At 44.7% G+C, this 26,574-nt stretch overlaps 1 protein-coding gene across 8 annotated transcripts in view; it reads right to left on the reverse strand.

Moving 5' to 3' along the window:
• Positions 1 to 26,574, reverse strand: part of LOC126200108 (protein-tyrosine sulfotransferase-like) — a 971,294-nt gene that overhangs the window by 16,679 nt on the left and 928,041 nt on the right. For all 8 annotated transcript variants that reach the window (XM_049936684.1, XM_049936679.1, XM_049936682.1 and 5 more), the window contains one exon: positions 10,681 to 10,934. In XM_049936684.1, coding sequence (XP_049792641.1) covers positions 10,681 to 10,934 — 254 coding nt within the window. The remainder of the gene's footprint in view (positions 1 to 10,680; positions 10,935 to 26,574) is intronic.

Here is a 26,574-nt window from a genome sequence, read left to right on the forward strand (position 1 = left end):
GAGACTGATGGCTCAAATTTGGTTTACCGATACATCGCCCTTTCGTCTAAGTTAAGTTTTAATCGCTTGGAAAAAAAAAATCCTACGGTCGTGAGTTTTTCACGCGCTCCTCTTACATGTTTCAAAGTCGTCAGAGTAGGTTGAAATTTTGTAAGAAATTTCCACAAACATTAGTAAGTAATGGTGATCCTGTTGTTTCGTGAAAGCTTTATCCATTGCCACGATATAAGGAACATGTTTCGAAGACAATAAAAAATCCTATGCCGGATCAACCGCCGCGTGAGTCACCAAAGATCTATATCGGTTGCCAAGCTATGGCGGTCTAACGTCAAACCTATAGTAGGGTAAAAGCTGAGAACCACAACGAAAAATGCTCCTATCGTAGGACAAAAGTAGGTGATTATGTCCTGGGCAGAGTTAGGGATGTAAAAAAAAGCAGCTAACTTTCCGACTTATCTGGCAGCTTCAAATGCATTTAAATCAAAATATCTTCACATATACGCGTTTTTTTTTAAGAGTTAACCCTCCTTTCCCAGCGCAGTGAGCCCTCTTAGACCCACCCCCTGTCACATGTATGGCGAGGGCTGTAAGAATACACACAAATTTATGTGCTTCTCGAAAGTGGGATGCATCTACAATAGGAAGTATGCGAGAGCGGACGTGCATGTACAATACGAAGTATCCCTAAGTGGAATGAATACATGCCAACCTTTAATGACACGTTGTGTCATTTTGCATGACATTACAAATGCCATGTAGGATGACATGATGGCTTGTGTCATGTTATACGACATGACATCACGTATCGTGTACTTTACTTGATACTTTGGAATATATTACGTGACATCGGTACTAACACTAACAAGTAAAACAGGGCGAATGTGTCAAGATAGTCAATAAAATTCTTCTGGGTTTGAGGCCGCATTGTCATCTGTAGCATTCCGACGTTTCGGCGACTGTTGCAAGGCGTCTTCCTCAGGGTGTATTGCTAACTGCTGAATGAGCACTAGTTTGGATACTTATATACTATAGAGGAGTGCTGTCATTGGATGTGAGGGTGAGGAGGAAGGGTATTAGGAGTTCACTTTATTGGTCTTTGCATTGCGTGTTGTCATTGGCGGAAATGGGCGTTTTCCATTGGAGTTTCCTTTACTGTTTGCCATTGGTGGAAATCGGCGGATAGGAGACTGAGCGGCGACTACAGCGTAGCGTTGCTTACTAACCGCCTAGTATCGACTAGGCCACGTCAGCGCTCTGTGTACCCTCCGCCGCTGTGGCCCACCGCGCGCCTGTTGCTCGGCGAGAGTATGTTGTCCATCCGCAAAGCTGTCACAGCTGGCAGCCAAGACGCTGGGAGTCGGTACCCGTCTTCTCTATTCATACTGTCGTGCTGCTTGGCTATTTCTACAGCCTCTCTAATCTCACTCCTCAAACTAAACGGCTGTTTCGCCAGTACGCAGGCCTCTCGAAATTCGATCTTCATCCTGCACTGTTCCTGATGTTCTGCCACCGCTGATTTGTTGCATTGTTTGAGGTGGATATATCTCTCATGTTCTGTTAACCTCGTGCTTATTGGACGCCCAGTCTCACCTACATACACCAGTCCACATTAGCACCCTTTTTCGTAAACTCCGGCGGGATGAAACTTGTCAATAGAATCTTTCGTCGAGCCCAGAACGTCTTTTATTTTGTTGTTGCTACGAAACATCAGCTTAATGCAGGGCTTCACAACATACGTGCTCGCGGAGCAAGCTGTGAGCAGCAAGGCGCGAGCACGGAGCAGTGCGAGCACGCTACCCCCACTACCGGACGAGAGCGGAGAGTGGGGAGAGTCAAGTGGGGTACACAACAGCTGCCGCCAGTCAATGTAAATCCGCGGCCACCTGCAGGGATATCACTCATGAATTATTACTGCGACAAATGAAACAAATAAAGGAGAATGTACAGGTGCCACATAATTTTATTAGCTTAGTGCATGCCTCTACCATCTGTAGACACTGAAACTAAAGAATTCGACGACAATCCTATATTTTCAACACTTTCTTCAACACTACTTAAAATATCACCTCCGATTGTAGTATTCTTCATGGCTACTACATCGAGGAGCTCCTCCCTCACCTGAAGATCTCTGTTAACACCTCTAATAAATATGGCAAGCTGCGCTGTTCCAGTGATATCAACACTTTCGTCCAGAGCTAGAGAATACGCCATAAAATCTTAACAGATATTTGCAAGCTGGCTCTGGACGTCGTCTGCCATGTCCTGTATGCGACGCATAATGGTCATGTTAGATAATGGCACAACCCGAAACTGTTCAACTTGAGATGGACACAAATGTTCCGCTGCAACTACCAAACATTCTTTTATTAAATCGCTATCAGTTAAGGGGCGCAGGGATTTTGCTAAAAGCAAAGCAATTTTGTAACCCACTCTGAGAGCTGCCTCAATTGATTTTTCTTCGTCCTCCAGATCTTCTTCGGATAGCTTCCTTTTATGTTTAATAACTTCCTGTGCACGATCTGGTCAAAAACATTTTCCACGTCCGTAGTCTTTCGCGTGGTACGACATATAATGTCACTGCAAATTAAATTTCGTAAAAGAATTCAGCGTTTTGTGACATACTAAACATTTTGCAACACCATCTTTTTCAGTAAACAGATACAATTCCTCCCAATGGGGGTTGAACTGCGAAAGCATGGTTGGAGTTACACAATGGCGACTTGACATGATTCTTAACCAGCGAAGTGACTGTTAGAGCTGATCGTAGTACTTTAAACGTTACACAGTCGGCGCGTATTCAATAGGCTCGCTGCGGTCCTATTCATAATTCATACGTGCGCGCGCATTTCCCCTCCCTCCCCTCCCTCCGTACTCCGCGACCTTGCAGCTGCTCGCGAGCACGTGCCTGAGCAGACGCGAGTACTCGCGCTCAAAACCGGCCAGTTGTTAAGCCCTGGCTTAATGCCTGCCCGACAGAGAATTTTGCCCAGACGTTCAGTAACCCTTTGTACATATGGTAGCACGACGGTGTTCTGTGTTTCGTTCTGCATTTCCCTATTGTCTTCTTCCTTCGGTGCCATGGTTTTGTGTATCATCCTCATGTCGTAGCCATTAGCTCCAAGAATGGACCTGACGTTCTGTAGTTCATCTTGCAAGTTGTGTTCATCTCTGATCCTGTAGGCTCTCTTAGTTAAAGTTTGCAGGGCCGGATTCTTTTGCGTAGGATGGTGGCGGGAGGATGCATGCAGGTACCTGTCGGAATTTTACAGATAAGAATGCGGCCTCAAACCCAGAAGAATTTTATTGACTGTGACAACGGCCGCGGAAGCCTACGTTTACAAATATGTCAAGATGTTTTGATTTAAATGTTTTTGAGACTGCCAGATAAGTTGAAATGTGGGTTCCCTTCTTTTACATCCCTATTCCGCATAGGATATATTCGCCTTTTTTGTGTACTATTCGAACATTTTCCATTCTGGTTAGCCGACTGTATAAGCATGGACGGTATCTTGCTTTTTTAGTTGAATAGTTCGTTTCTGTTCCAGTTTTGTGAGCCATTTGGCTTCTTCGTGCCACTCTTCGTCTTACACAGACTACGTTTTTTTAAACAAAGAATAACAGCTAACACATTCCGTGATAACTGACAGTCAAAGCAATATCAACTTGTATGCGAATTTTTTTTCCTCCAGTTGTCCGGAAATTACGAGCGGTGACACCAAGGCGCAACTCGGCAGGGCCGTTTCCTCCCGGCGCCCTAGGCGCGCGGACCTGCGTGGCCGATACGTAAATCCGGCTCCCCTAAGAGGCCATTAGATGCGGAGCACAAAATACGTCTGGAAAAGCACGGGGCACGAAATCGGCCGCGTCCTACTGCGAACGAATCATCCCGCCATTGGCACTGACAAGGAGGTCACACGAGAATCAGATTTTTGTAATTTTTTTATTTATGTTTCAAATGGCTCTAAGCAATATAGGACTTAACATCTGAGGTCATCAGTCCCCTAGACTTAGAACTACTTAAACCTAACTAACCTAAGGACATCACACACATCCATGCCAGAGGCAGGATTGGAACCTGCGACCGTAGCAGCCGCGTGGTTGCGGACTGAAGCGCCTAGGACCGCTCGACCACAGCGGCCGGCTTGTATTTATGGTACGTGGAATTGACAACTCAAATACCACATTCTCAAAGCAATCCGATTAAACTCTCAAAAATTGTCGAGTAAATTGACTTTGAACTTCGCCGACCACATTTAATAAGATTAAGTACGCTCTCTTTCTTTTGAACAAGCAGTGTGGCGTTGGGGTAGTGAGCTCGCCTGACACGTGGAGAATACAGTTCAGTTGCTGATGGAATCAAATTTTTAAACAAACCTCTATTTTCGATGAACATTTCAATGAAGTGCAAAATTTAAGTACCTTTGATAACCAGATCGGTAATCAAGAATGGAAATTAGATATAATAAGAAGAAGATTATGCAAAAAATTCAGTTCGATGTATTAATTAGCATATATCTGATGAATTTTATATTTAAATGACGTAGATATGCGAAATGAACGAAAAAAAACGAAAGCAATAATGACCAAAACGAGAGTCGATCCAGCGATTACCAATCTCGAGCGCTACCGATTTCTTCTGATCTCTATGAATTCTACGCTTGAAGAAAGTGCTCGTAGAAAAACGAAGTCACGCTTCCATGTGGCAACCGACCACTCTCACACAGCTCCAAACTCTTATGTCGAAAAATCTGCCTTATTTTAGTGTATTAAACAGGGTCGGAAAACTTTCAAATTTGCATGGAACTGCTTTGTGAGAGTGCTATTTGAGTTCTGAACTTCACGTGTCATAAATATAAAAAAATTACAAAAAAACCGATAGCCGTGTCGTGTCCATGTACGTCATTAACGTAAATCACCGGAAACCTCATCTTAAGACGAGTACTTCAAACCTGCTCGTTACAAATTCCAGTCCACTGTGTTTAGAACTAAACAACTTCGCTTGGTGTCAAACTTAAACCAGGGGAGCCAAATGGTGATTTGTGTCCATATTCCCTCGGATAAATGTCGAGTGTAACAGCTGCACTTCATCATTCGGTACCTGTGGGTACGACGCTACCTTTTCTTTCTTGTTGCTACCCTCATTGGATACAACTATTTTCTTGCAATACTTCATACCCTGCAACAAACGCTCATGATCAGTGACACACACACACACACACACACACACACACACACACACACACACACACACAGTCTGTTGCAGAATCGTATTGGCACAAGGTCAAACATTAAGTTTCTGAAGAAACAAATCGGTATCCATCCACAAAAAGCCATTTTTGTAATATAATGGTATATCGATACACGACATCTTTGAAACAATAGATGCAAGGAAACAGCCAGATTCCGTCTCCCTAGTTTTCCGAAACGCGTTCCACACTGTGGCACATCTCGGCTGCTAACTATAATGTTGTCATACGGAGTATTTTCGTACATATGTGATCGAACAACTTAAATTGGAAGGAACACACAGAAAATGTTGTAGGGAAGGCTAACCAAACACTGCGTTTTATTGGCACGACACTTAGAAAATGTAACAGACCGACTAAGGAGACAGCCTACTCAACGCTTGTCCGTCCTCTTTTAGAATACTGTTGCGCGGTTTGGGATCCTTACCAGATAGGACTGACGGAGTACATCGAAAAAGTTCAAAGAAAGGCAGCACGCTTTGTATTATCGCGAAATATGGGAGAGAGTTTCACAGAAATGATACAGGATTTGGGCTGGACAACATTAAAAGATGGGCGTTTCTCGTTGCGACAGAATCTTCTCACTATGTTCCAATCACCAACTTGCACCTCCGAATGCGAAAATATTTTGTTGACACCGACCTACGTAGGGAGGAACGATCACCACGATAAATGAGGGAAATCAGAGATAGTACTGAAAGATATATGTGTTCATTCTTTCCGCGCGCTATACGAGATTGGAATAATGGAGAATTCTGAAGGTAGTTCGATGAACCCTCTGCCAGGTACTTAAATGTGATTTGCAGAGTATCCATGTAGATGTAGATTTAGAGAAGATTAGAAGCTCTTTTACGCTTCCGCCGGCCGAAGCGGCCGAGCGGTTCTAGGCGCTATAGTCTGGAACCGCGCGACTGCTACGGTCGCAGGTTCGAATGCTGCCTCGGGCATGGATGTGTGTGATGTCCTTAGGTTAGTTAGGTGCGTAGAGCCATTTGAATTTGTGATCGGCTCGACGGAAATTAGTCTGGGAGAACCAAGTGCTTATACTGAACGGTGAAGGTTCAGAAGGAATGAGACTAACATCGGGTACGCCCCACGGAAGCGTAAATGGCTCAAATGGCTCTGAGCACTATGGGACTTAACTGCTGTGGTCAACAGTCCCCTAGAACTTAGAACTACTTAAACCTAACTAACCTAAGGACATCACACACATCCATGCCCGAGGCAGGATTCGAACCTGCGACCGTAGCGGTCTTGCGGTTCCAGACTGCAGCGCCTTTAACCGCACGGCCACTTCGGCCGGCGGAAGCGTAAAAGAGTTTCTAATCTTCTCTAAATTTACATCTACATGGATACTCTGCAGATCACATTTAAATGCCTGGCAGAGGGTACATCGAGCCACCTTCACAATTCTCATTATTCCAATTCGTATTGCGCGCGGAAATAATGAACACCTACATCTTTCTGTTCGAGTTCTGATTTCCCATATTTTATCGTGGTGATCGTTTTCCCTACGTAGGTCGGTGTCAACAAAATTTTTCGCATTCGGAGGTGAAAGTTGGTGATTTGAATTTCGTGAGAAGATTCCGTCGCAATGAAAAACGCCTTTGTTTTAATGATGTCCAGCCCAGATTCTGTATCATTTCTGTGAAACTCTCTCCCATATTTCGCGATAATACAAAACGTGCTGCCTTTCTTTGAACTTTTTCGATGTACTCCGTCAGTCCTATCTGGTAAGGATCGCACACAGCGCAGCAGTATTCTAAAAGAGGACGGACAAGCGTAGTGTAGGCAGTCTCCTTAGTAGGTCTGTTACATTTTCTGTGTGTCCTGCCAATAAAACGCAGTCTTTGGTTAGCCTTCCCCATAACATTTTATACGTGTTCCTTCCAACTTAAGTAGTTCGTTATTGTAATACCTGGGTATTTAGTTGAATTTACGGCTTTAGGATTTGACTGATTTATCGTGTAACCGAAGTTTAACGCGTTCCTTTTAGCACTCATGTGGATGACCTCACACTTTTCGTTGTTTAGGGTCAACTGCCAGTTTTCACACCACTAAGATATCTTTTCTAAATCGTTTTGAAGTTTGTTTTGATCTTCTGACGACTTTATTAGTCGATAAACGACGTCGTCATCTGCATACAACCTAAGACGGATGCTCAGATTGTCTCGCAAATGGTTTATATAGATAAGGAACAGCAAAGAGCCTATAACACTATCTTGGGGAACGCCGGAAATCACTTCTGTTTTACTCGATGACTTTCCGTCAATTACTACGAACTGTGACCTCTCTGACAGGAAACCACAAATGCAGTCTCAGTATAAACAAACGATTTATCATAAAAGAATCAGCAGCACTGCGATATTGTTCGCTGACGATGTTGTTGTCTACTGAAAAGTATGGACGTTGGACGACGGTAACGAATTGCATGAAAACTTTGACAACATTTATGCTTGGGGTAACGAATGGGAACTTGCTTTATATGAGAAAATTGGATAATAGTTTAGTTCCTCCGTCTCAGTTGAGCTGATATAAAATTCAGCTGTAGTGGTTACCGTTTTCGGGCTGACACGCCCATCCTCAAACCACACACCTTACTGTTAACCGTAATTATTCACACAGTATAGTGCCAAAAGGCAACAACAGCTTCTGTACAGCAGAGTGTACAGTGGGCAACAAGTACCCTCAATGATCTTTGCCTCTCTGTCCATTGCAGCTGACTGACACAACCAAGCTCAGTTTGTTCCAACGGACACATAGGCAAAGATCAATGAGGGTACTTTCTGCCCACTGTATACCTCGCTGTACAGAAGCTGCTGATGTCTTTTGGCACCATATTGTGTGAATAATTACGGCTAATAGCAAGGTGTGTGGTTTGATGGTTCAAATGGTTCAAATGGCTCTGAGCACTATGGGACTCAACTGCTGAGGTCATTAGTCCCCTAGAACTTAGAACTAGTTAAACCTAACTAACCTAAGGACATCACAAACATCCATGCCCGAGGCAGGATTCGAACCTGCGACCGTAGCGGTCTTGCGGTTCCAGACTGCAGCGCCTTTAACCGCACGGCCACTTCGGCCGGCTGTGTGGTTTGAGAATGGGCGTGTCAGTTTAGATGCTGATAAATGTAAGATAGTGCATATAGCCAAAAGATAGAACCCGATATTAAGAGATTGGCGGTGAACCTTTTTCGGGCGTCACATCGGATAGGTATTTAGAAGTACCATTAGGAGGAGATAGGAAAGGGAGCGATCACGTGGATTTATTGTTAAGAAACGGAAAACAGACAACTTGGATTTTTGGAAGGATTCTGGGACAATGCAGTGCGTTTGTCTGTAGGAGACGCTAGTACGACCTCATGCTCATAAATTAAGGATAATGCTGATACATGGTGAAACAACGCCCTGGTGGGCGGTTTGCGGGTTTGAATCACCTCGGGGTATGACAGTGACTGTGTTGAAAATGGCTCAAAGAACACATACTGATGACGTTATGAGGGGTAGGATACCAAGGCGATTGTAGGCTGCTCAAACACAGCAGGTCGTAGCACGGGCCCTCTGTGTGCCACAAAGTGTGATCTCAAGATTATGGCAACGATTCTAGCAGACAGGAAACGTGTCAAGGCGCTACAGTACGGGACGTCCACAGTGTACAACACCACAAGAAGACCGATACCTCACCATCAGTGCCCGCAGACTGCCACGGAGTACTGCAGGTAGCCTTGCTCGGGACCTTACTGCAGCCACTGGAACAGTTGTCTCCAGACACACAGTCTACAGACGACTGAACAGACATGGTTTATTCGTCCGGAGGCCTGCAAGATGCGTTCCACTGACCAATGGTCACAAGAGAGCCCTTAAACCCTGGTGTCAAGAACACAGTACATAGTCATTGGAACAGTCGTCCCAGGTTATGTTCACGGACGACTCCAGGTATACTCTAAACAGTGGTTCTCGCCGGGTTTTCATCTGGCCTGAACCAGGAACCAGATGCCAACCCCTTAATGTCCTTGAAAGGGACCTGTATGGAGGTGGTGGTTTGGTGGTGTGAGGTGGGATTATGACTGGTGCACGTACACTCCTGTATGTATTTCACGGAGGAACTGTAACAGGTCACGTGCATCGGGACGTCATTTTGCACCAGTATGTCAGCCTTTTCAGGAGTGCAGTGGATCCCACCTTCCTCCTGATGGGTGATAACGCACGACCCTGACGAGCTGCCTTGAAACAGAAGGTATCAGGCGAATGGAATGGCCTGCCTGTTCTCCGGACCTAAACCCCATCGAGCACGTCAGGAATGCTCTCGGTCGACGTATCGCTGCACGTCTTCAAACCACTACGATACTTCAGGAGCTCTGACAGGAACTGGTGCAAGGATGGGAGGCTATATCCCAGCAGCTGGTGCGGCCTGGCATGGTGATCATATCCCATACTGATGTCGTGGTACTTGCGCAGGAAACAGTGGCGTTTTGTAGCACATGTGTTTCGGGACAGTTTTCTCAATTTATCACCAATACCGTGGTCTTACAGATCTGTGTCGTGTTTGTTGCCTATGTGCCTATGCTGTTAGCGCCAGTTTTAGTAGTAGTAGTAGTAGTAGCAGCTTCATTCATCCGTAGATCTCTTTTTACAAGGCTATAGAACATGTTAAAGAATTTACAAATTTAGATCAATTTAAAATAAACTAATTCGTATACACATATATTTACAGACTTCTAGTTAGAGACAATCATCAGATTTACTCCTGGTATACAATACTTTTTTTTTACAAATAACTTATTAAATAATGTACTGCCACATTGTTCACTCATATCTCACTATCTGTTCACACACTACACACACACTACACACACATACACACACACACAGGTGATCTCTGGGCCATTTTCTGTACCGCAACTTCCCATTTGTTGCTATCCAGAAAAACTGAGTCAGCATCCCTCCATAATGAATGAGATGTTGAACTCAGAAAGAGGAAGAGGTGTAGTGCCACGCTGTGTGGCACACATTCTGCAATTAATTTATGAGCATGAGTGTAGATTACAGTGTTCCTGAGATTGGACTACTCATCGAGTACCCACAACAAAAGCCACGGTACAAATTCAGAGACTCACAGCTAGTCCGGCACTGTCCATATGAAAGTGTAGCAGAGATGTTCGGGAAACAAAATGTAATTCTTGAAAGGAAGAGGGCGTCATTCTCTCGAAATTTTATTGGAAAAATTTAGAGAACCTGTACTCAAGGAAAGACTGTACGACTATTAGGCTGCCACCGTTGCAGTCTCGCCTAGGACCACGAGAACGAGATGAGACAGAGATTAGGATTCGTGCAGAAGTAAAGAGACAGGCCCTCACTCAATACGCGAACAGAATGGCACCGAAAATGGCTGATAATGGTGAGAAAGACCTCGGCGTAGCCACGCGGTACTCACTTGGAGAGGGAGACGCCGCCCGGCTTGTTGATGAGCTCCTCGTGATGCAGCACAGACTCGTTCCAGGGCACGTCGAGGAACTTGAGGACGCGCGCCATCCACTGGCGAGGGTGCAGCACCAGCTGCTCGTACGGCACCATGAGGCAGCGCGACGGCCCCACCTCTCGGCACTGGCCGTGCATCACGTGTACCGCCGAGTTCCACTTGCCCAGGCACTGCCGGTAGCTCGTCAGGTCGAAGCCCGTTATCGTCACCTGCGGCAAGCGTTACCGTCGCTGTCTCAGTCAACAAAACCATCGTCGAAGCCAATGTCCCATTGATCAACAATAGGCAACAAAGCGCAGCTGTCAACAACAACCCGAAGTACAGGGTGGGGCAAATAAAAGTGGCCCGGACGAGTGGGTACGATTGGACGTGAATTTATGGCAGCATTAATGGAGGAGGAAAAGACGTACGGTTACTTGCAACAGGATAGAGCAACTGCCCATACAGCTGGCCGAACCCTGGAGCACATTTACCCAATTATTATAATTATTATTATTATCGGGCCCAGGAAATGACCTGGGGGGGTCTCTGCAGACATCATGAGACACTGGCATAAAATGGGGGTGATACGCGATTACAAGAACTCAGCAAGAGAGTTCTCACAGCCTCTGTCACCTCAATTCTCCAACTTCAACAACACGTGGTGCCCCTGTTAAGCCGAGCAACTCAGCGGAAGGTTGGGTAGCCAACCCCAGCGGGAAACTGAGTCGGTGAGCAGATAGGAGTTGGAGGACAGTGGAAGGCAACGGGAAACCACCACTGAACTATCCCAAGAAAACCCCATGGCTTCGCTCAGCTCAAAATGTTCCGGAGTTTCAAGTTCCCCGATCGGATCTCCGGGGGGAACCAGGTTGAGAGGAGCTTCACGAAGAGTAAAATGGTGCAAAGAGAAGCACTGCATAGAAACATGGAATGTAAGATCCATGTATCAAGGAAAACTAGACATAGTGAAAAGAGAAATGGAGAAAATTAAATGGTTCAAATGGCTCTGAGCACTATGGGACTCAACTGCTGAGGTCATTAGTCCCCTAGAACTTAGAACTAGTTAAACCTAACTAACCTAAGGACATCACAAACATCCATGCCCGAGGCAGGATTCGAACCTGCGACCGTAGCGGTCTTGCGGTTCCAGACTGCAGCGCCTGTAACCGCACGGCCACTTCGGCCGGCTGGAGAAAATTAATATCGACATATTGGGAATAAGTGAAATGAGGTGGACTGGCATGGGAGAATTTGCTTCGGATGGCCATATGGTGTATTATTCTGGGCACGATAACTACAGAAGTAATGGAGTAGCATTCATAGTTAGTGATAAAGTGAGAAAAGCTGTGATGGGATGCAAATATAAAAATGATAGAATGATGTCCATCAGACTTCAAGGTCAGCCCCTCAACATCACAGTAATTCAAGTTTATGCACCAACAACCGATGCTGAAAAGGAAATTATTGACCAGTTCTATGGAGATTTACAAGAATTACTACTGTCAACACCAAAAAAGGATATCGTCTTCATAGTTGGAGATTGGAATGCAAAAGTGGGAAATGAAGCTGTAGAAGGTATAACAGGGAAATATGGTCTTGGTACAACAAATGAAGCTGGACAGAGACTCCTAGAATTCTGCCAAGAAAATTCATTGATAATTACTAGTACACTGTTTCAACTACCAAAACGACGCCTATATACCTGGACCTCGCCAGATGGCCAACACCGGAACCAAATTGATTACATACTTTGTAATCAGAGGTGGAAGAGCGCGGTTCAGTCAGCTACAACAAGACCTGGGGCTGACTGCGGATCAGATCATGAGCTCCTGATTGCGAAATTTCAGCTGAAACTTCAGAATGTAGCAAAAAGTATCCCAACTTGCAGATACGACCTTAACTCTATACCCTCCGACTATGCTGTAGAGGTACAAAACAGATTTAATGTATTACAGCTGGAGGACAAAAGCTCGCAAGAGATGTGGACAGAAGTAGCTAATACTGTCAAGGAGGCCGCAGAGAAACACATTCCCAAGAAAAGGAACAGTAAGAAGGCTAGATGGCTATCAGTTGAGGCACTGCAAGTTGCAGAAGAACGAAGGAAAGCAAAAATCAAGGGAGATAGATCAGCTATGTTTGAATTAAATAAAGATTTTCAGAAATTAGCTAGAAGAGGTATATTCTTTCATGAACAGTGCAAGGAAGTTGAAGATAGTAGCGTAATGGGGAAGACAAGAGATCTTTATAAGAAAATTAGAGAAATTAAAGGAAAATTCCAGGCAAAAATTGGAATGATAAAAGATAGAAACGGGAAAGATCTGAGTGAAGCAGAGGATGTTAAGGAAAGATGGGCAGAATATGTAGAAGACCTATACAAGAAAGAACTGCGTCATGACAGGGCTCCTACTGCTGATGTTAATGTTAATTTTGAACTAGAGCCAGATATTTTGGAGAGCGAAATCCAGTGGGCCCTCGAAAATATGGCTGATACCAAAACTAGTGGACATGATGAAATACCAGCAGAATTGTTTAAAGTCACTGGAAAGGATGCAGTGAAAGTGCTGCACTCAATATGTCAAAAAATATGGATCACGCAGCAGTGGCCAGAAGACTGGAAAATATCAGTATTCATACCCATTCCAAAGAAGAAAAGTTCTAAAGAATGCTCAGATTACCGAACAATCGCACTTATTTCACATGCTAGCAAAGTTATGTTGAAAATCTTACAAAATAGACTTCGCCAATATCTAGATCGAGAGCTGCCAGAAGAACAAGCTGGATTTAGGAAAGGAAGAGGAACTAGAGATCAAATTGCTAACATTCGGTGGATTATGGAAAAAGCGAGAGAATTCCAGAAAGATGTGTACCTCTGCTTTATTGACTACGCCAAAGCCTTTGACTGCGTCGATCACAACAAATTATGGAACGTACTGAAAAACATGGGTGTACCAGATCACCTCATTCATCTGATACGGAGTTTATACCTTGACCAAGAAGCCACGGTGAGAACTATGTATGGAGCAACGAAATGGATAAAGATTCAGAAAGGGGTCCGGCAAGGCTGCATACTGTCACCGTACTTATTTAATCTGTATGCAGAACATGTCATGAGGAATGCGAGGCTAGATGAAGGAGAAACAGGAATTAAAATAGCTGGAATAAATGTAAACAACCTCAGGTACGCGGATGATACGATCCTGTTGGCAGAAAGTGAAGAAGAATTGAGAACACTCTTACTGAAGGTGAAAGACGAAAGTGAAAAGGCCGGTCTTATGCTGAATGTGAAGAAAACGAAAATTATGGCAACTACACCTACCAATTCATGGGATATAGCAGGAGAAACCATGGAGGTAGTGACCACATTCAGTTATCTCGGTTCCCAGATCTCTGCTGACGGTGACTGCAGCCATGAAATCCGGAGACGCCTGTTGCTCGGTAAGACAGGCGATGTCAAACCTCGACAAGGTTATAAGGTCCAGAGATATAACACTAGCAACAAAGATCCGTATTGTGAGGGCTATGGTCTTTCCAGTTGTGATGTATGGATGTGAGACCTGGACCATTAGAAAGGCTGAACGGCGAAGAATTGACTCCTTCGAATTGTGGTGTTGGAGGAAACTTCTTAGAGTTCCATGGACGGCAAAGAGAACCAACAGATCAATATTGGAGCAAATTAAACCAGATTTCTCCCTGGAAGGTCTAATCTTAAAACAAAAGCTGACCTACTTTGGACACACAATGCGAAGGCATGCCTCGCTGGAAAAAAACATTAATGCTGGGGAAGATTGAAGGAACTAGAAGAAGAGGACGTCAGAGGATGAGATGGATCGATGGCATCACAGAAGCAATGTGTTCCAACCTGGAAGGTCTACGGGAGAAAGTGCAAGACAGGAAAAAGTGGCGTGATTTGGTTCATGGGGTCACGAAGAGTCGGAACCGACTAAACGAATAGAGAGAGAGAGAGAGAGAGAGAGAGAGAGAGAGAGATTATTATTATCGTATTCATCAATTACAGTAATACACATTTAGCAAAACGAAGAAATATGTACAAAAATGAACATGTGAAATTATATACAGTACACAAGTTATAAAACGGCTCTACACTCGGATGTTGATGGACTCGAGCCAGCGGAGTGCCTCGTGGGATGCTTGATGGAGCTTCTCAATGCCACCAGGGAAGCGTCTGATTGGACATTCACTGGATCCCGAAAACGGTAAGCACTAAAGCTGAATTTTATATCAATTCGATCAAAACAAAATGTCCAGACACACTGTGACCAAAATGGTACTGAAACAGAGGATGACAGACTAAAGGCTGAAATACTAAATGTCTTTTTCCAAAGCAGTTTCACAGAGGAAGACTGCACTGTAGTTCCTTCTCTAGATTGTCGCACAGACGACAAAATGGTAGATATTGAAATAGACGACAGGGGGATAGAGAAATAATTAAAATCGCTCAAAAGAGGAAAGGCCGCTAGACCTGATGGGATACCAGTTCTATTTTACACAGAGTACGCGAAGGAACTTGACCCCCTTCTTGCAGCGGTGTACCGTAGGTCTCTAGAAGAGCGTTGCGTTCCAAAGGATTGGAAAAGGGCACAGGTCATCCCCGTTTTCAAGAAGGGACATCGAACAGATGTGCAGAACTATAGACCTATATCTCTAACGTCTATCAGTTGTAGAATTTTGGAACACGTATTATGTTCGAGTATAATGACTTTTCTGGAGACTAGACATCTACTCTGTAGGAATCAGCATGGGTTTCGAAAAAGACGATCGTGTGAAACCCAGCTCGCGCTATTCGTCCACGAGACTCAGAGGGCCATAGACACGAGTTCCCAGGTAGATGCCGTGTTTCTTGACCTCCACAAGGCGTTCGATACAGTTCCCCAAAGTCGTTTAATGAACAAAGTAAGAGCGTATGGACTATCAGACCAATTATGTGATTGGATTGAAGAGTTTCTATATAACAGAACGCAGCATGTCATTCTCAATGGAGAGAAGTCTTCCGAAGTAAGACTTATCTCAGGTGTGCCGCAGGGGAGTGTCGTAGGACCGTTGCTATTCACAATATACATAAATGACCTTGTGGATGACATTGGAAGTTCACTGAGGCTTTTTGCGGATGATGCTGTGGTATATCGAGAGGTTGTAACAATGGAAAATTGTACTGATATCCAGGAGGATCTGCAGCGAATTGACGCATGGTGCAGGGAATGGCAATTGAATCTCAATGTAGACAAGTGTAATGTGCTGCGAATACATAGAAAGATATATCCATTAACATTTAGCTACAAAATAGCAGGTCAGCAACTGGAAGCAGTTAATTCCATAAATTATCTGGGAGTACGCATTAGGAGTGATTTAAAATGGAATGATCACATAAAATTAATCATCGGTAAAGCAGATGCCAGACTGAGATTCATTGGAAGAATCCTAAGGAAAGGCAATCCGAAAACAAAGCAAGTAGGTTACAGTACGCTTGTTCGCCCACTGCCTGAATACTTCTCAGCGGTTTGGGATCCGTACCAGATAGGGTTGTTAGAAGAGATAGAGAAGATCCAACTGAGAGCAGCGCGCTTCGTTACAGGATCATTTAGTAATCGCGAAAGCGTTACGGAGATGATACATAAACTCCAGTGGAAGACTCTGCAGGAGAGACGCTCAGTAGCTCGGTACGGGCTTTTATTGAAGTTTCGAGAACATACCTTCACCGAGAAGTCAAGCAGTATATTGCTCCCTCCTATGTATATCTCGCGAAGAGACCATGAGGATAAAATCAGAGAGGTTAGAGCCCACACAGAGGCATGCCGACAATCCTTCTTTCCACGAACAATAGGAGACTGGAATAGAAGGGAGAACCGATAGAGGTACTCAAGGTACCCTCCGCCATACACCGGCAGGTGGCTTGCGGAGTATGGATGTAGATGCAGATTCACAATGTGGCTCATTGTTTGGGTGTCACCACAGTCACACACATTGTCACTTGAAAAGCCCCACTTGTGTATGTTGTATTTGCACCTACCCTCTTCAGTCCGATATCTGTTTAACTGCACCCACACCTCCCTTGGTTGGTGGAAGCCTGTTGGACTGTCTACAAGTTCGTGATTTCGGGTTCTTGTAGCTTGCCACTCACGATTCCACTCTCCGTCCTGGTCGAATCCTGTGGATACCATTCTGACTCCCATTTCATATGCTGGTCTTCTAGATTTGAGGCGTTTCCTAGGCAGTAATAGCAAATCGTCATGAAGAGGGATCGAGTTGTTTTCAGAAACTCGCTGACATAGGTTGTAAAGAGTATCCTTTCGACGGAGATCTGGTGGACAGATGTTTGAAAGCACTGGTAGCCTGCAGGGAGATGTAGACCGGACTGTACCACTAATTATTCTCACAACTGAGTTCAGTTGGACGTCTACTTTCACTACGTGGGCGCTTCGGAGCCAAACTGGTGCACAGTATTCTGCTGCAGAGTATACCAGAGCAAGGGATGCTCCTCGGAGGACTAATGTGGTTGCTCCCCATGTACTGCCTGCCAGCTTTCTCACAAGGTTCACTCGTGTTTGTATCTTCTTGGCCAAGGTGATGTTTTTTGTATGTTAAAGTTCTGTCCAGATTGACTCCCAGGTATTTTGGACTTTCGTTGTATCTGACTGGGCCAAGAGGGCCGAACTGTGGACTGATCTTTGCTGATGAAAGGCGATTAGAGAGGTGGAACCGGCTTAGCTCGGTTTTAGAAACATTTGGTCTCAGACGCCATTTACCCAGTCTTCACGCTTGACAGACTTGTTAGCACAGATCAGTCTGGTCGCGGCTTTAGCTATCCATTCAGGCCACCTGATTTGCCAGTGTGCGGTTGCTTTGTGTGGGAAGACCTCAAGTTTTAAGACGTATCGAAACAACCCTCACAGTCTTCAAGAACTGCAGCACAACATTTCAGAAGAGTCTGCAGAAATTCCAGCAGTCCAGCTTCGATCCGCCTTCAGGAACTTGCTGACCAGGACCTAAAAGTGCCAAGAGAAGAATGGTGGGCACTTTCAACATCTCCCTTACTCAGGTTAGTACTGTATTTTCTTCCCTCTTATATGCTTCGTTGCACCCAGGAACTCTGTCCTCCGAACCTGTTTTATTTGCCCCACCCTGTAGTACTTGGCATTTTCTTACCACTTCCCATGAATACAAACATTTATAAAACACAATGTAAACCCCATAACACACTCAGGCTTTTACTACCTCGGTCTTCGGAAGTATGGAAGGATGCTGAAAGTTAACTGCACTGATAAGATTAAAAATAAGGTTGCCCTCCTCTGAATTTACATCAGTACTCCACAAGATATTTGCCAGTGTGTGGTGGAGGATATGTCTGCTACCACTAACGGTTAGGTTCGAATGGCTTTCTTTCGCAGTCAAGAGATCAAAAGGAATTTGCATTTAAGTTCGCTACGAAGAATGGCCGTCGTCCGACCTACCAACAGCTGTGGATATCGTTCACACAACTAGTGAGATGTGCAGAAGAATCCTGGAAACTACCCAGCGAGATACGGTGGCTTCCTCATCCAGATAAAAGTCTTTAAGTTTCGCTGTAATGCACTGGAAAAAAAGGCATTGTTCCCGTTAAGCGTGTACCTGACGGGAAACGAGGTTATCCCATGTGATCACGGCAAAAGATTTCAGACTTAAGTGTCTCTTCAGTTTCAACTGAACAACTGAATGTTGAGATCACCTGCACTCATAGACAAGTTTATTTTTGACCATGTACCGTACATAAACAAAATCTCTGAAGGTAGTAATTACTACTTCTTTAACCTATAGTTAGAATAACTTTAACAACTAATCTCTAAATTAGTTTTTTTAAAAAAAATTACAAGTTACAACGCAATCTTCTTTTACCTCATAATGCAGTGGGACGTCCGTAAATGACGACACTCCCGGAGATGTGTTGTATCCGTTTAACTGAGGTTCTGATTCAGTAACATTCACACCTGGTAGCACATGTTTTCTTTGGGACTGTAATAATTTTATTCTTTTTGAAGTCTGACAGTACTTGGCCTGTGACATATATCTTCATACTAGGCGGAATAGTTTTGTCACAGTTTGTTCTCAAAAGGGTATCAGTAATTCTAAGGGAATGTCATTTACTCCTGGGGCCTTATGTCGATGTAGATGTTTGAGTACGCTGTCAAATTTTTTCGCAGTATCGTATCTCATATTCATCAAAGGCCCCGTCCCTTCTCGTAATACCGTCTCCTAGTTCGCTCCCTTTGTGTAGGCCTTCTACACATTCCTTTCACATTTCGGCCTTTGCTTCTCTGGTTACAGTAACGAGTTCCTATATGAGCTTTCGATATTCATATAGGTCCTTCTCCTTCCTCCAAAGCTGTTTCTAATATTCCTGCAGGTGGCACGTATCTTTATCTCGTCACGCGAGTTGCTAGCCAGTTTAGCCATTTATGTTTCCCTGTTTTGTACTTTGTCACCTCATTTTTAGACGTCTGCATTTTCCTTTTCATGTTTCATTTGCAGTATTTTCATATTTTCTTCTTCCGTCAAGTAAATGCAATAACTCGAATGCAATCCAATGATTTCTACAAGCCCTGTCTTGCAGCCATCAATTTTCCACCTCCCAAAACTACCAGAGTCAGAGTCCACATCCGCTCCTAAAAATGTTTTGCAACTGAAAAATCTGGTTTAGAAATCTCTGCCTTACCATTATTTAATCTATGTGCAACTTTCCGTTGTCTCCACAATTTTTAAACCTAGTGTGTTTTTTAAAGAAATCTGTTTATTTATCATTTAGCCAAAGAAGTGGTAATTAAGAATATGATATACAGTATCATACAGCATAGGCACTGCAAATTGCATTAATACCAGTTGAACTTCATGATACACGTTGCACATTCACACACTGAACACAGTCCATGTATCACAAATTCTCACGCTGAATCCGTGTCTGACTTAACTAGATATCCGCTTCTCGCAGAAACAGAGCAATACTGATCCATATAAGTATATAGTTCTGGCAATACCGGCCATAACCTTCCTCTTCTGTGCGGATGCACATATATTACCCGAACTCTTACAGGACTTGGTAAGAATGTCTTCCACGAGTAATGAGTGTGTTGGGTACGGACACTACGAGTGTAGTTTGTGGACGTATAAGGTGAGAATGTGGGTCTCGCTGGAGGCGTGCGCGAGATAGTCCCTGCAGTCGCCCTATCCTCTGTGCCCTTGGTGGCTCAGATGGATACAGCGTCTGCAATGTAAGCAGGAGATGTCACGTTCGAGTCCCGGTAGGGACACACATTTTCACTTGTCCCAGTTGATATATATCAATTCAAATTTAACACTGATGCAGTCCGTCGTGGACAGCTGCCGAAACATGTCCGCCACATACGTATGCTTGGGAATTCCTGCTCTGATCAATGCCGTGAGAAACTAGCGGCGTTGTCTGTCATAATACGATGGTGGTGGTGGTTAGTGTTTAACGTCCCGTCGACAACGAGGTCATTAGAGACGGAGCGCAAGCTCGGGTTAGGGAAGGATTGGGACGGATCGGCCGTGCCCTTTCAAAGGAACCATCCCGGCATTTGCCTGAAACGATTTAGGGAAATCACGGAAAACCTAAATCAGGATGGCTGGAGAGGGGATTGAACCGTCGTCCTCCCGAATGCGAGTCCAGTGTGTTAACCACTGCGCCACTTTCGCGGGCAAGTGCTCTACCAACTGAGCTACCCAAGCACGACTCACGCCCCGTCTTCACAGCTTTACTTCTGCCAGTACCTCGTCTCCTACCTTCCAAACTTTACAGAAGCCCACCTTTGCTGTGAGGCCGGGTGTGAGTCGTGCTTGGGTAGCTCAGTTGGTAGAGCACTTGCCCGTGAAAGGCAAAGGTCCCGAGTTCGAGTCTCGGTCCGCCACACAGTTTTAATCTGTCAGGAAGTTTCATATCAGCGCACACTCCGCTGTAGAGAGAAAATTTCATTCCAGAAACATCCCCCAGGCTGTGGCTAAGCCATGTCTCCGCAATATCCTTTCTTTCAGGAGTGCTAGTTCTGCAAGGTTCGCAGGAGAGCTTCTGTAATGTTTGGAAGGTAGGAGACGAGGTACTGGCAGAAGTAAAGCTGTGAGGACGGGGCGTGAGTCGTGCTTGGGTAGCTCAGTTGGTAGAGCACTTGCCCGCGAAAGCAAAGGTCCCGAGTTCGAGTCTCGGTCCGGCACACAGTTTTAATCTGCCAGGAAGTTTTATAAATCAGGATGGCCGGGTACGGGTTTGAACCGTCGTCCTACCGAATGCAAGTACAGTGTGCTAACAACTATGCCATCTCGCTCGGTACCTTGCGCCATACTGTCGGTAATATATTGTGCTTTATGCGTCTCAGCCTATACCTTACATGTGTTCTTCGGAGAAGGAGGAAGGTTATTCACATATTAGCTGCCCCATCGAAGTAACAGATGAAGAAGACGAACACATGTCTGGAGCCAAGCGAGAGTGGTAAAGCAGTGGACGAGTATTCAGGAGCACTGCTGAACAAAACCAGGCCCAACCACCTATATTTAGATTTTCCGAGGTTTCCCTTAAATCGAATAAGACGAATCTCAGTATGACTCATCTGGAAAGGAGACAGTCAATTTTCTTTCCCATCCTTCCTGATACTCAGTGTAATGACCTCGTGCACTGGACGTGAGCTTCCTTGTTCCATCTCTCAACGCTAAGGTACAAGTAATGCTCCCTTCTAACTTCTTTACACACTCAACAACTTTATTCGACAGCAGGAGTCTCCATGTTGTCACTGTCGGATCCGTGCAAAGGGAAACCCTTAGGTCGGTATCGTTCACAGCTTACGACCACCACGCTACGCGATATGTCGAGCAGCGAGGACACGTGGCGTTCCTCCGGTAACCCGAATCTGTGTGTCTGTCTCATCTTCCACGCCTCTCATTTGAAAAAAAAAAAAATAAATAAAATAAAATAAAATAAAAAGAAGCACGCGGCACTGCACAATCACTCATTGAATCGTGCATCTGAGATCACCCATACGTTGAAGAAATGTCAAGGCAAATCACATCCACAGGTTCTTTATCAGGACAATAATGCGAGATTGGTAATGAAAGGGAAGAACAATCACCAAAATGCGCAAAATCCATCCTCAGGTAGTGCACAGGGCGTACAACACCTTTTTAGAGTTCGTCTGCTTTAGTTTCGACCTTCATTAACCTATCTGGTTCGCTACATGAAAGCATTGCCTAGAGTAAGAGTGTGGTTAGAAACTTCCTTTATTAACTGTAAAACATATATAACGAGGATACTTCATTCGTGGATAGCAAGTTCTTTGCAGGCAGTTGAGATGTTATGGCAATACCGTCAAAGATTTCACATTTTCTGACAAATAATGCGAAAATATTAGACCGAACAGTAGATGGAAGTATTCAGATGAATACTTGTCATCATAAAAATTACAAACGATCTACTGTAACGTAATGCAGCATGCAATGAACATTGTACAAATTGCTGCATGAGCCGAGGACGGTGCACATGCCCCGTAAAGCATTTTAGTGACTTAAAAAATTTCTTCTTCAATAGCATACAAAAACTACTAGTAGGACAAACAGATAACATAGCTATATTTTTAAAAATGCAATAGTCCCACGTTCCCTTCAAAAACAGAATTAGATTTCAATCTTGACCTATTTCAACATACTTCACTCATCTCATTTTGTTCTCCCACTGCCAACGTGTTATCATATCAAAATGGTTCAAATGGCTCTGAGCACTATGGGACTCAACTGCTGAGGTCATTAGTCCCCTAGAACTTAGAACTAGTTAAACCTAACTAACCTAAGGACATCACAAACATCCATGCCCGAGGCAGGATTCGAACCTGCGACCGTAGCGGCCTTGCGGTTCCAGACTGCAGCGCCTTTAACCGCACGGCCACTTCGGCCGGCTCTTATCATATCGTTCCTGTTGCAATGCTCATGAAACACTCGATCCTTTACTGTCACGAGACATTCGACCCACACAATCCATATTACTTTGTCCCAATCCGCCTTCATACGATGTAGGTGTGTGTTTACGAAAACTTTTACGCCACAGGGATACTACTATGTATGAGGGGGACATCAAAAAGTTTTCGTTCGAAGACCATTCATTCCACAGTCGGTATGTTAATCTTGCAAAATCACCGTGAGCAATGAGGCAATCATCCAATCGTGTTGAAGATACCCGTTTGATAAAACGAAGTGTCCTGCTGTGTGAAGAAATCTGTCAGTGTCTGCTGCAAGTCCTCGTCCGACAAGACTCGTCGACCTTCAACGCCTTTTATAAGGGACCGGAAAGCTGATAACCGGAAGAGCAGAGATCAGAACCATAGGGCGGGTGCTCAAGTGTCTCCCACTGGAGTTGGCGAGACTTCTGGTTGGCTTCTCAGATCGACTGACGTCTTACGTCAAATAGCGGCCAGCACGGAATTTCGTCCACCATACCACAACAGTTTTTTTCGATCACAAGCTCGACATACACATTCTCCAATCAGGTTGGTTACTCATACTTGCAAAAATAAAGCTCCTGAGAAGTCCTGGTACGGGGAGGAAGATGACGTCATAAGAAGCTCCTGAGAAACTTCCTGGCAGATTAAAACTGTGTGCCGGACCGAGACTCGAACTCGGGACCTTTGCCGTTCGCTGGCAAGTACTCTACCAACTGAGCTACCCAAGCATGACTCACGCCCCGTCCTCACAGCTTTACTTCCGCCAGATCTCATTCAAGCTCCTGAGAAGTTAACAGTGAGTGGGAAGATGGGACGTGGGGGGAGGGGTCAATCACAAATAACGTCTTCTCTTTCCACTCAGCTGTAGTTCAACTACAGCTTTTAAATATCGATAATTTATCTCCTGGAATGGGGTATATGGCCGGTGGTATGTGTCTTGCAATATTATATTAGAAACACAGAGACTACAAAATTTCTAAAATTCCCTGAGATTTTACTGCCTTTTCCAGGTAAAATATAATTCCCTGCGAATTCCAGGTTTTCCAGTAGACTTGCCACCCTGCCGACTAATGCACAGCGATGTTTGTCCTTCAGCAGCCAAGAAAAGAGTAGCAGAGCCACGCGGAGTGGCAGGGGGGCCTCTCCCGCCGGAGGTTCGAGTCCTCAAATGGTTCAAATGGCTCTGAGCACTATGGGACTTAACAGCTGAGTTCATCAGTCCCCTAGAACTTAGAACTACTTAAACCTAGCTAATCTAAGGACATCACACACATCCATGCCCGAGGCAGGATTCGAACCTGCGACCGTAGCGATCTCGCGGTTCCAGACTGAAGCGCCTGGAACCGCACAGCCACTCCGGTCGGCTTCGCGTCCTCCCTCGGCCATGGGAATGTGTGTGTTGTCCTTACCGTAAGTTAGTTTAAGTAGTGTCTAGGGACCGATGACCTCAGCAGTTTGGTCACTTAGGAATTCACACACATTTGAACATTTCAATAGTAGCACGTTTGTCCTCTTTGCACGCATTTGGTAATAATGTAACCATAGCTCAAGTTTCCGCATTTGCCGAATGCACGTTGGGAAGACGCGAATGCCATACTAATCCCTTGCCTACATGTCGGTGCCTATATACTCATATCTGAGTCGCGCTGCGTTGTATACAGGGTGGTCCATTGACCGTGACCGGGCCAAATATTTCACGAGATAAGCGCCAAACGAAGAAGCTACAAAGAACGAAACTCGTCTAGCTTGAAGGGGGAAACCAGATGGCGCTATGGTTGGCCCGCTAGATGGCGCTGCCATAGTTCAAACGGATATCAACTGCGTTTTTTTTCAAATAGGAACCCCCATTTCTTATTACATATTCGTGTAGTACGTAAAGAAATATGAATGTTTTAGTTCGACCACTTTTTTCGCTTTGTGATAGATGCCGCTGTAATAGTCACAAACATTTGGCTCACAAATTTAGACGAACAGTTGGTAACAGGTAGGTTTTTTAAATTAAAATACAGAACGTAGGTACGTTTGAACATTTTATTTCGGTTGTTCCAATCTGATACATGTACCTTTGTGAACTTATCATTTCTGAGAACGCATGCTGCTACAGCGTGATTACCTGTAAATACCACATTAATGCAATAAATACTCAAAATGATGTCCATCAACCTCAGTGCATTTGGAAATACGTGTAACGACATTCCTCTCAACAGCGAGTAGTTCGTCTTCCGTAATGTTCGCACATGCACTGACAATGCGCTGACGCATGTTGTCAGGCGTTGTCGGTGGATCACGATAGCAAATATCCTTCAACTTTCCTCACAGAAAGACATCCGGGGACGTCAGATCCGGTGTACGTGCGGGCCATGGGTATGGTGCTTCGACGACCAGTCCACCTGTCACGAAATATGCCATTCAATACCGCTTCAACAGGACGCGAGCTATGTGCCGGACATCCAACATGTTGGAAGTACATCGCCATTCTGTCATGCACTGAAACATCTTGTAGTAACATCGGTACAACGTTACGTAGGAAATCAGCATACATTACACCATTTAGATCGGCATCGATAAAATGGGGGCCAATTATCCTTCCTCCCATAATGCCGCACCATACATTAATCCGCCAAGGTCGCTGATGTTCCACTTATCGCAGCCATCGTGGATTTTCCGTTGCCAAATAGTGTATATTATGCCGGTTTACGTTATCGCTGTTGGTGAATGACGTTCGTCGCTAAATAGAACGCGCGCAAAAAATCTGTCATCGTCCCGTAATTTCTCTTGTGTCCAGTGGCAGAACTGTCAAGGCGTTCAAAGTCGTCGCCATGCAATTCCTGGTGCATAGAAATATGGTACGCGTGCAATCGATGTTGATGTAGCATTCTCAACACCGACGTTTTTGAGATTCACGATTCTCGCGCAATTTGCCTGCTACTGATCGGATTAGCCGCGACAGCAGCTAAAACACCTACTTGGGCATCATCATTTGTTTCAGGTCGTGCTTGACGTTTCACAGGTGGCTCAACACTTCCTGTTTCGTTAAATAACGTTAACTATCCGGCGAACGGTCCGGACACTTGGATGCTGTCGTCCAGAATACCGAGAAGCATACATAGCACACGCCCGTTGGGCATCACAATAGCCACACATCAACACGATATCGACCTTTTCCGCAATTGGTAAACGGTCCATCTTAACACGAGTAATGTATCACGAAGCAAGTACCGTCGGCACTGGCGGAATGTTACGTGATATCACGTACTTATACGTTTGTGACTATTACAGCGCCATCTATCACAAAGCGAGAAAAGTGGTCCAACTAAAACATTCATATTTCTTTACGTACTACACGAATATGTAACAAAAAATGGGGGTTCATATTTTTAAAAAACGCAGTTGATTTCCGTTTGACCTATGGCAGCGCCTTCTAGCGGGCCAACCATAGCGCCGTTTGGTTTCCCCCTTCAAGCTAGAGGAGTTTCGTTCTTTGTAGTTTTTTCGTTTGACGCTTATTTCGTGAGATATTTGGCCCGGTCACGATCAATGGACTATCCTGTATACGCTCCAGCTACGCCCACAAATGGGATCTTTTTGACTACCCCTTATAATAACCTGCCGCGTAACGTGAGAGTGAACCACACTTCTCCCAGGTTTTTAAAAAAAGTACTTTCTCATGTCTTCAAGTAACGGTGGCTTTTACTCCAGACTGTCTCCTACACAACAACTTGCCACCAACATCTCACACAAGTTACAAACTTTCTTTTCCCTTGTGACGATACCCGCCTGATTCCATCTTCGTAGGACGGTATAAGCTAAGCCACATCATATTACTTCTGCCTACGGCTGCCGCTAGTAACGCAACCCACTTTCCAATTAATTATTTTTGACT

The sequence above is a fragment of the Schistocerca nitens genome, chromosome 1 (genome assembly GCF_023898315.1).
Source record: "Schistocerca nitens isolate TAMUIC-IGC-003100 chromosome 1, iqSchNite1.1, whole genome shotgun sequence".
Lineage (NCBI taxonomy): Eukaryota > Metazoa > Arthropoda > Insecta > Orthoptera > Acrididae > Schistocerca > Schistocerca nitens.